Below are 10,451 nucleotides of genomic sequence, written 5' to 3'. Positions count from 1 at the left end.
AACCCTAAAACCCTAAACCCTAAACCCTAAACCCTAAACCCTAAACCCTAAACCCTAAACCCTAAACCCTAAACCCTAAACCCTAAACCCTAAACCCCTAAAACCCTAAACCCTAAAACCTAAACCCTAAACCCCTAAAACCCTAAACCCTAAAACCTAAAACCCTAAAACCCTAAACCCTAAACCCTAAACCCTAAACCCTAAAACCCTAAACCCCTAAAACCCTAAAACCCTAAACCCTAAACCCGAAACCCTAAAACCCTAAACCCTAAACCCTAAACCCAAAACCCTAAACCCTAAACCCTAAACCCTAAACCCTCAACCCTAAACCCTCAACCCTAAACCCTCAACCCTAAACCCTAAACCCTAAACCCTAAACCCTAAACCCTAAACCCTAAACCCTCAACCCTAAACCCTCAACCCTAAACCCTAAACCCTAAACCCTAAACCCTAAACCCTAAACCCTAAACCCTAAACCCTAAACCCTAAACCCTAAACCCTAAACCCTAAACCCTAAACCCTAAACCCTCAACCCTAAACCCTCAACCCTAAACCCTCAACCCTAAACCCTAAACCCTCAACCCTAAACCCTCAACCCTAAACCCTAAACCCTAAACCCTCAACCCTAAACCCTCAACCCTAAACCCTCAACCCTCAACCCTAAACCCTAAACCCTAAACCCTCAACCCTCAACCCTAAACCCTCAACCCTAAACCCTCAACCCTCAACCCTCAACCCTCAACCCTCAACCCTCAACCCTAAACCCTAAACCCTAAACCCTAAACCCTAAACCCTAAACCCTAAAACCCTCAACCCTAAACCCTAAACCCTTAACCCTAAACCCTAAACCCTAAACCCCCAAAACCCTAAATCCTAAACCCTAAACCCTAAAACCCTAAACCCTAAACCCTAAACCCCTAAAACCCTAAAACCCGAAACCTCTAAAACCCTAAACCCTAAACCCGAAACCCCAATTCTGAAAACCCCTAAAACCTAAACTCGAAAACTCCTAAACCCTATACCCAAAAACCCGAAAACCCTATAACTCCAAACCCCGAAACCCCTAAACCCTAATTTATTATATTCATAAATACAAGTCTTCATACATACATAAGTCGGATTCTACGAATTCTAAGCAAAAAATATGTAGGTAAATGTAAAATATCTCTGTACTATGCATTTTTTTTTTATCCCAGGCTGCAACTGTTTACCAAAAATACAGGTTTCTGCAAAGTTGTAACACCATTCATGTGTGCTGATGCCTGCCCAATGTCGGAAGGTTAAGGAAGTTGGTGACCTGCTAAGTGAACGCGAAGACCCGTTACCAGATATTACTACAGTCTGTTGTTCAATCTCTATACTCTGCAGATAATAATGGAAGTCATGGCTCTTCAACTCCGTCACTTCCTCTGTCCCCTTCTCCTTCGTCTATCCAGCACAATTACAAAGCTTCTCGCTGTTTCCGCCATCTTCCCCTTCCCAATTATGCCTCTCGCCACCATCTTCCTGTTTCAAGTAGCCGCAATCGATGGGTTGTGGGCTGCGTTGGCAAGGAAGATACCCAATTGAGTCAATCATCGTCTACCGAAGCTGAACAGCCAGACGCCCAAGACCTAGAATACATTCGTCAGATTCAAAGGGTCTGCGTCTCTTTCTTCTAAAGCATCCCTTCTTTCTTCTCGCTTCTAATTCTTAACAACCTTTTCTTGGCTGCCTCCTCCAGGTCTTGGAACTTCTCAAGAAAAATAGAGACATGCTCTTCAATGAGGTGACACACCAGTTTGTGTTTTATACAATTCTCGATTACTATAGTTTATTCTGCATTATTTTCTTTATACTCTATGCTTTCTTTTTGTTACTATTTTAGCTTATTCACCTTATTCCTCTCTTTCATTTCGCATTCTTGAATTTAGTAGGTTAAACTTACCGTAATGATTGAAGACCCCCGGGAAGTTGAACGCTGGAGATTACTTGGAATTGACGACGACACCCCAACAAGGGATGATTTAGCTATCACTCTTGAAGAAGTGAGAAATTTTAGGTTCTTTATACTCTATGCTTTCTTTTTGTTACTATCACTCTGGATGATAGGGATGATTTAGCTATCACTCTTGAAGAAGTGAGAAATTTTAGGTTCTTTTTACTCTATGCTTTCTTTTTGTTACTATCACTCTGGATGATTATGTGTTTATAAGTAAAGAATACATGTTTATAAGTAAAGAATACATGTCCATTGGTACGAGACTTTTTAGAGAAACCAAAAGAAAAGCTACGAGAGTTTATAACTTTTAGTACAAAACATGTTGCCCCTCCAATCGATGCGGATGTTAGCTTTGATGTAGCTAAGTAATATAAGTAACATAGACCCAGGAAAAAGGAGATGTGGTAGAGCAGAAAGAGAATTGTAGAAGTAGCCTCTGTCGTGAAGTTTAGTAGCATTATTTTGTATTGTTCAGTATTCACTTTCATTTGTTATTATACTAGGTCAATGAAGGAAAGTTCCCGAAAAATAGAGCAGCTCTCCAAATGCTTGCTGAAGAGATGACCAATTGGCCCAATTTGGAGGTATTACCTGTTATTTGTCGCCTGAGTATTGAAAATTTTGAAACTTCGTGCTTGGCCTCATATAGTAAATCTTTTTTAAAATTAGACCTGAGGCTATATTTGGTTGGACTTCAACTTCTCCCATAATAATGCTATTGTGTCGAGAGTAAAACACTAATTACAAATTGTTTTGGTGATGGCGCTAAATCGTCTTTATACTAGAATGCAAGAGGTTGATGGGTCTTCTTGTTAGAAATCAAGACTATCCACAATAGTATGATATTGTCCATGAGCATAAGCTCTCATGGCTTTGCTTTGGGCTTCCCACAAAAGGTCTTATACCAATGGAGATAGTATTTCTCACTTATAAACCCATAATTTTCTACTAAATTAACCAATGTGGGACTCACTCCCAATAATCCTCGATCCTCAACAATCATCCCCTCGAACAAAGTACACTATAAGCCTCCCCTTAATCGAGGCTCAACTCCTTTCTCTAGAGCCCTCGAACACTTTAGTCACTCTTAACTACACCTTTGAGGTTCATAATTCTTTGTTCGATATTTGAGAATTCTATTGACATGACTAAGTATTCTATTGACATGGCTAAGTTTAAGACATAACTCTGATATCATGTTAGAAATCACGACTCTCCACAATGGTATGATATTGTCCACTTTGAGCATAAACTCTCATAGCTGATTTGGACTTTTCCCAAAAGGTCTCGTACCAATGAAGATAATATTCTTCACTTATAAAACGATGATCTTCCACTAAATTAACCAATGTCGGACTCACTCCCAATAATCCTCCATCCTCAACAATAAGGGTTGAACAAACTCTCTGTGGGAAACACTCGAACTCTTTTATTAAGACCAATCGAGAAAAGAATACAAGACACTCGATAAAATACTACTTCATTTTATTGTTTTTAAATTTTTTGGATAAAAACCTAGGTAGGGTGAAAGGATATTTATACTAAAAAAATCTAAATTTTTTTCCTAAAGATCTCTCTCCTCAAATAGTATCTTTTCCTAAACGCATAACCTCCCAAATAGATCTCTCTCCTCAAATAGTATGTTTTCCTAAAAACCCAAAACTCCAAAACCCTAAAAACCCCTAAACCGAAACTCCTAAACCCCAAATTCTCTCGACCTTTTAGTGATATACTCGCTATTTAGAAGTCCTCTACCTCATGAAGATTTTTCTTCCATTGTTTAGTAGACCTTAAGGGTATGTTCCATGTGATCCCACCCTCCCTGCTACTCTCCTAATTGTGGGGATCTTTCAGGCTTCTAGTTGTTGAGCTCCTCAATCAAACAGGATACACGGGGAACTTAGCACCTAATCATTAAATAGGAAATAAACAATCTAAAATAGTTCATTAAACAGGAAATAAACAATCTAAAATACATTATATAACCACTTAGCACCTACAATAAGTTGAAACTAACTTAACTTGGGTACCAAGCACCTAAACACGGTCTACTTCAGGTAAAATATGCACACATCAAAAACAAAACCAGGGAAAGAAAAATATTGTTATACTAGCAGGGGATGCACAGACGCTGGCTCAGGTACACAAGATGCCAGGTGAGAGCCATCAGAGTGAGCAGGTTTAACAAGGATGAATACGAATTCAGCTTCTTCAGCCTCTTATTCAACCCCACGATTCTGGACTTCACCGCCTCTCGGTCTACGACTTGTGTGGCTGTGCTGGTTGTGATTGCTGGGGGGTTATCATTGGCGTGCCGAGGTTCAGCGGCTATGTCTTCAATTCCTTTTCCTTCTTCCTTTTCCACTTTTAATCTCTCAAACATTACCTGCACAGGAATAAATACACAATAACAGGGAATTAGTACAAACCTAAAAAAACTCAAGGTGGAGCAGCGGTCAGAAGATACCTTGGTGGCTTGAGGCTCCATGTAGAGAGAATTGGCAAAAATGGTCAAAAGTGCAGCCACAAGTACATATCCTTGGACCACTTCAGCATTTTTCGGAATTGGAAACATCCATTTTGTGCGGCTGAATAGATGCCCGAATAGGGCCATCCCAATGCTGGAAGCCATGGCCCTAAAATACAGGGGATATATCTTGCTCTGTACCACTGCCAACTGCTGCCTTGGCAGCGCACTCGCCAGCACATAGCTAGAGATGAAGGTAGTCCACACGCCCATTCCCAAAGCCATACTAAATCCCAACAGACTCAACACATCCATCGCCGCTTTCCACGACTCTAACGACCCCAAGTACCTGAAGGAATCATTCACTAGCTTTAATCCTCCACCAGGAATACCGATCAGATTCTCCTTAACCTTGTTTCCACCAGTTTTAATCTTCTCCGCAGTTTGTCTTGCTTCTCTCCCTTTCTCCATTGCACCCTCTCTCAACTCACGTGCTTTGCCTTCCTTCAATACATCCTTTGCACCCTCTTTCAAGTCACGTGCTTTCTCCAAAACCGTCTCTTTTGTTTTCTCCAGGAACTCGTCGGCATCCTCTCTGGCTTTCTCAACCGACTCCCTCAATCGATGCCCTTTCTCTGAGAACGACGTTCCCACGTGGTGAGATTTGTCTGAAACTGTCTCTTTGGCTTCATCGAAAGCACCAGCAACAGCCTCTCCAACGTCGTGGGCCTCCTGCGCCGTCTCCGAAACCATTACTTTAGCCTTTCCCACAGCACTGGCTATCTTATGCTTACATTTGCCCAAGGCATCGCAAATAAGATCTCTGGTGCGGTGCCTTTCGGAGTCTTCGTTGGGGATCCCAACATTTAAACTATCATGTAGTGGGTTGCTAGGGGAGGCATCTTTGGTGGGTTCGGAAGAGATGGAAACCTTAGTATTGTGTTGACCTTGGTCGCCATACTCGACCACAACCACTCGGTGACCTTCTTTAACAATAACATCCTGCTCGTGATCTAGCCGGGACGCCGGGGAAGGAGACCAGAGTCCCGCTGCAGTTAAAGAAGTAATAACGAGACATAAAGCGAATAGGTTGGGCATGCTGATGAAGTTGAAGGTGTCGAAAAGAAGTAGCAGACATTTATTTATTAAGCAACCAGGAAGATACTGCACAACCAGAAGTGACACGTAGTACATATAGAGGGACAGGTGTTTCGACAGTGTATTTCAACGTGTGCAATTGAAGTAAGAACAAAACTTGGTTGCTTTGGTTTCTGCTGCCTGTCACGTGTCCCACTAATTTTATTTGTTTCTTTACCTTTCCATAAAATGGAAGGGGAAAAAAAGCCATCTTCTCCCTCCTTTCAAGCTCTGTGGCTTATCGATTCTCTGCTCAAAATGGAAAATGGGCCAAAGAACTGACAGCCGTGGCTAAGGCAGAAGCATTTCCGGCGTGCCCAGACAGACTAACTAACCTAACTCTCGTCGGAGACACAACGGCGAAGTACTTGCCATGCAACATATTTTAAGAAGTAATGGAAGAAGGGAGGAGAAGAGATGTGGGCAGCGTGCATAGGACCCAAATCTGAAGACCAAAACTAGAGAAGATGAAGGAATGACAGTATTAATGGGTAAGGTGAATACTTTCTTAGACGTGGACATGCACCATTTTAAATATTAGGAAGAGAATCATTCTCCAGACCTGAATTTATGAACCATGATTTTTTTTTTTAGTTCAAAACCGAAGCATGTTTCTACTTGGAAGGCTTTTACGGTTTCTTTAAATTTTGAAAGGACTTAACGCATGAACTTGATAGCCATTCCAGTTTAATATTATTTAAAACGCCATGTCATTAAATATGCAAATGTCAGCCCAGTTGATCCTATTTGAGAAACACAACCACATTTTTACATTGTATCTCGGTTTTCACCTTAACTCCTTCGTTTATTCGCAAAATGTTTGAAGAACATGCAGACAAGCTACTCATAATTGGTAATGCAAATGGGTTTTTTCATTCTCAACTTATATCCTTTGAAGTTTCTCTTCTCCAATGATCCATCTAGTCAACCAACTAGGATCTTCGGCAAAGTACTTGCACGATGAAGGTATGATGCCAAGATCTACACCAACTTCATCATACTCCTTCAAAGCCGCCTCCATGTCTTCATCTATAGAAGCATTATCCACAACATCAATCGCACCCATGCGTAAAAGATCAGCATAGTGCTTCTCCCTCTCAGGATCATTCTGGAAAGACATCATGGCAGGGCCCTGTAGATCAAAATTCCAAAGCATGTCAATTTCGCAATCACCCCATTTATCCACATTAAATCTAAGTTACTCAACTTAGATTTCAAGGATCAATCCAAATAGCCCAATTAGGTTAAAAAAAAAAGGCTCCAATCAACTCGTCCATTTAACCCAATTAAATCCAGATTATTTAACCAAGATAAAATCCAAAATAAGTTCTATTTGATGAAGAGTTATTGTATCTGAAAAAGCAGAGGGTTCTACCTCTGATTTGTGTTGGTTGGTTAATATTTTGCAATAGAACAGTATGGAATACCTTACAAACTCAAACAGTCAGAGCATACTTGATATATTATCAAAGTGTTTCTTAGCTAATAAATCACTTGGAGAGGGAAATCATTGCGCTCAGAGTTTCATTAGCAAGTTTGCTAGGAAGACAATTGTCAAAAAGAGGACAACTTCTGCCTTTTTTTGTTAAATATATTTGTCATACTTCAATAAATAGCATCTCTCACGATTATGCAACTATAAAATGAAAAAAAAATAATGAAAGAAAAAAAAAAAAAAGAAGATTAAGAACAAATTTCAAACGGCATATCATGGTAGCCAAATGAATACATGTCAAACTATAACTGCTCATTTGAATATGAATGCAACAAGCCTGAGTACGGAATCCGATTACCTCACATAACTCAGAATAGTGTGTATATATCTCACTGCTTTCATCTTGATCACCAAGTAGAGTACCCCCATACCAACCATTGGCTTCTTCAATTGATGTCATTGCAAGGTACCTTGACATCACCAAGTAATAACAATATAATTATAACCTGAAAGCGCTTTTAAATAAATATTTAACAACCACATAGGGATAGAGAAGATTTCTGACTTGAAGATTGTACATGCCATTGATTAGAGAGAGAATTATTGTAATATGCACAGAAGTTCAACCTTAAATAATACGTGACAAGAATACATTGGATGGTTAACAAACAGAAATTAAATTGTTTTATTCCTCTTTTTATATGATGAAGAAATAAAACTATTTTCCAGATCCATGAACTACATCTATCAACTTCATTGGGTGCCGTAGGAATTGGAAGTAAACAAGTGGAAAGCGATGCTGTCGGTAATTGATCCAAATGCCATAGCAGCCTCCGGTAAGATACAGCATATAGCCACTTTCTGAACATACCTTTAAAAGCAAAATTACTCTTTGGCACCAGGCGAAAGATTTCTATAGTTATAATTTTTTTAAGTGACAGGTACCAATATAGGAAGTCCTCTGGCCTATTGGTGAACCTCTATACTTCCTTAAGGGACCAGAGGCTCGGGCATTTGGAACCTAAAGCAAAATAATTAGGCACACTTTCCCTAAATTTCATTAGATTTCGATGATTTAATCAAAACTAGATTTTCATCCGATCTCAAGATATCACAGATATTTCAATATATGAGGAGAGAGGCCTATAATTTGTTTGCATTGAAGCACACAAATTAACAGAGATATGTTTGACAGGAGTAGGAAAAAAAATATTATAGAGTAAAATATTAGTAGTCATAGAAGATTTACCTTTGGAAGATTTCCTCATCAGTGAAATTGTCACTAGAAGAAAGCTTGTTTAAATCACAGAACCCATCAATTTTTATGTTATCCTCAGTTGTACAAACTGCAGCTTCATGTGAAACACCTTTGGAACCAGGGCTACTTTCTTCATACCTCCTCTGACCAAACAGCCAATTTGGGCTTCTGAGTTGAATTTCACTGCATAAAAGTCAGTTTAATTCACCGCCGCTTTGATAACTGTTCCAAGAATTTACTAAGTTTAACTAGCCCGTATGCAATGCTATCTCATAATTTAATAGAAAAAGATCTGAATTGATAAATGATACCAACTCAAAGGTACAATATATTAAAGTTCTTTAAATGTGCCACTTCTCCTGATCTAGCACCTCAATGAACAAGAGAGATTAAAGAGACCATTCAAGATTAATGAGAAAATTACGCTGCATCGGGTGCCATGCTGGAATTTCCTGTACTACCTCCAGGTTTCTGATCAGGCTCACACCAAATCCTTACATTCTTTATTGAACCACAGGTACGTTCAATCAATTTATTAAATGATGTCAACTTCATCCTAGAAAAATCTTCTCTGCATGCTGGTATAGGTTCAAGCGTTATTGCTGTTCCGCCAAAAGAATTGGAGGCAGCTTCCAAACTGCAAAGTAAGAATTAAGAAGGAACTAAATAAGACTGGCAACAATTATAAGCTATTAAGTTTACAAAACTTGGTGGATGGAAAATATGAATGAATTCCTTGCAATTATTCAATAATTTGTCAGCTGTAACTGTAACACGAAAAGCAGAAACAAACACAAAAAATGTATTCTACGGAAATGCCCAAGCCCACTTTTGGCATAGTCATGATTGATGTAACTTCTATACGAATTTCATGGAGAGAAATTGTACCAATCAAATTTCTTGCAGCTCATTATATGGTAACTCAAAAGCTGTTTCGAACCAAGGTCAATCCCTTTATACCAAAATAACAGTCAGAATATAAGATCTGTAACACTAACTAATAACAGAATGCTATAAACCTAATAGCCGATACATCTGAACTAGACTGAAACGCAAAAATACTATGTGCATAGCATGTTGTACACATATCAATGATTCCGTGGAACTGCATGAATAAGTGTTTAGACAAGGACCACAAGGTGCCAATACAATTGAAAGCTGCATAACATTATGCCTAGGATGTATAGTCAAGACTGCTAACACTATACCTCTTATCGGGAAAAAGATCATCTCCAAGCCCTGATACATGAAGGTAATAATCAGAATCCAGTTCCCACAAAGCAGGTTTGCCTTCTTGTGGTTGAAAGTAACCTAAAAATCTGGCAATACATGTGTAAGAAGTTAAAAAAAGAAAAGTAAAAACAAAACTTTATTCCCTACATAGTGAAAGAATAAACTTGAGAAAAGAGTATGAAAAACTCAGAAAGTATGTCCTGTCTGAAAGTGAAGTGTATTCATAGATAAGACCCCATGAACATACAAATTTATCGCATCTTGTTTTTCACCATCAGTGCAAGTATTGCGATAATAACGTTTGATAGATTTGATAAACTCTCTAGATTGGGTGGTAGCTTTCCATTTTCCCTGCCTTTCTGGAAACACCTAATTTGTGGACAAGAATTTGTTAACAAGGATCTAGAGTTGTGTCAAATATCAATATATTTATATGAACTTAGATCTATGCACGTATAAGTACAGTGTTGTGAGCAGCGGAGCCACCATATTGTTGAGCAAGTGCATCCCCCATGCTCTGATACATATCCATAAGAGCTGCAGCAATGCTACTATCAGGATCCACTTTAGGCATATTTGTCAAACCCATTGCATGGAGTTGGCGGCCTAAAGCTGCAAGACCATAAGCATATTGTGCAACATTTGTTCGATCTAAACAATCAATGCAGTTTGTACGTAGAACTCCACTCTGAAAGCGTGATGCTTCACTACTACGGCTGTTTATTTTATCATACTGATTAGATGCAGCCTCTCTCTCTCGACTAATAACAATGCTTATCGTTTCAGTATTGCTCCCAATTCTAGCAAGATCCCCTGAACTAGCCCTCAAATCTCCAAGGGCACCATCCCTGTTAAAGAACATGTATACACACATACCTATCTAAGATTCTTGAGTACAAACGAACTTTAAATGACCAAAAAAAAAAAAAAAAAAAAAAAA

The 10,451-nt window shown here is 39.1% G+C and overlaps 2 protein-coding genes and 1 pseudogene across 2 annotated transcripts in view; 1 reads left to right on the top strand and 2 right to left on the bottom strand.

The window, feature by feature from the left end:
- The first annotated feature begins 1,304 nt into the window (after nucleotides 1-1,304).
- LOC111489268 lies at nucleotides 1,305-2,730 on the top strand (annotated as a pseudogene).
- Nucleotides 2,731-3,907: 1,177 nt separating this feature from the next.
- Nucleotides 3,908-5,546, bottom strand: LOC111489083. Its single transcript, XM_023137114.1, has 2 exons — nucleotides 4,449-5,546; nucleotides 3,908-4,367 (listed from the first exon to the last, which is right to left on the bottom strand). The coding sequence occupies exons 1-2, from the start codon at nucleotides 5,544-5,546 to the stop codon at nucleotides 4,092-4,094; spliced, it is 1,374 nt and encodes a 457-aa protein (XP_022992882.1). The 3' UTR covers nucleotides 3,908-4,091.
- A 709-nt stretch (nucleotides 5,547-6,255) lies between these two features.
- LOC111489082 (phosphoinositide phosphatase SAC1) overlaps nucleotides 6,256-10,451 on the bottom strand; it is a 14,475-nt gene continuing 10,279 nt past the window's right edge. The window contains exons 10-16 of the mRNA XM_023137113.1: nucleotides 9,975-10,359; nucleotides 9,759-9,880; nucleotides 9,487-9,597; nucleotides 8,703-8,915; nucleotides 8,270-8,461; nucleotides 7,379-7,490; nucleotides 6,256-6,717 (exon numbers count right to left, since the gene is read on the bottom strand). Coding sequence (XP_022992881.1) covers nucleotides 6,469-6,717; nucleotides 7,379-7,490; nucleotides 8,270-8,461; nucleotides 8,703-8,915; nucleotides 9,487-9,597; nucleotides 9,759-9,880; nucleotides 9,975-10,359 — 1,384 coding nt within the window. The 3' untranslated portion in view covers nucleotides 6,256-6,468. The remainder of the gene's footprint in view (nucleotides 6,718-7,378; nucleotides 7,491-8,269; nucleotides 8,462-8,702; nucleotides 8,916-9,486; nucleotides 9,598-9,758; nucleotides 9,881-9,974; nucleotides 10,360-10,451) is intronic.

Source organism: Cucurbita maxima, unplaced genomic scaffold, assembly GCF_002738345.1.
Source record: "Cucurbita maxima cultivar Rimu unplaced genomic scaffold, Cmax_1.0 Cma_Scf00014, whole genome shotgun sequence".
In the NCBI taxonomy this organism is placed as follows: domain Eukaryota; kingdom Viridiplantae; phylum Streptophyta; class Magnoliopsida; order Cucurbitales; family Cucurbitaceae; genus Cucurbita; species Cucurbita maxima.
This window is presented reverse-complemented; position numbering and strand designations above follow the sequence as displayed.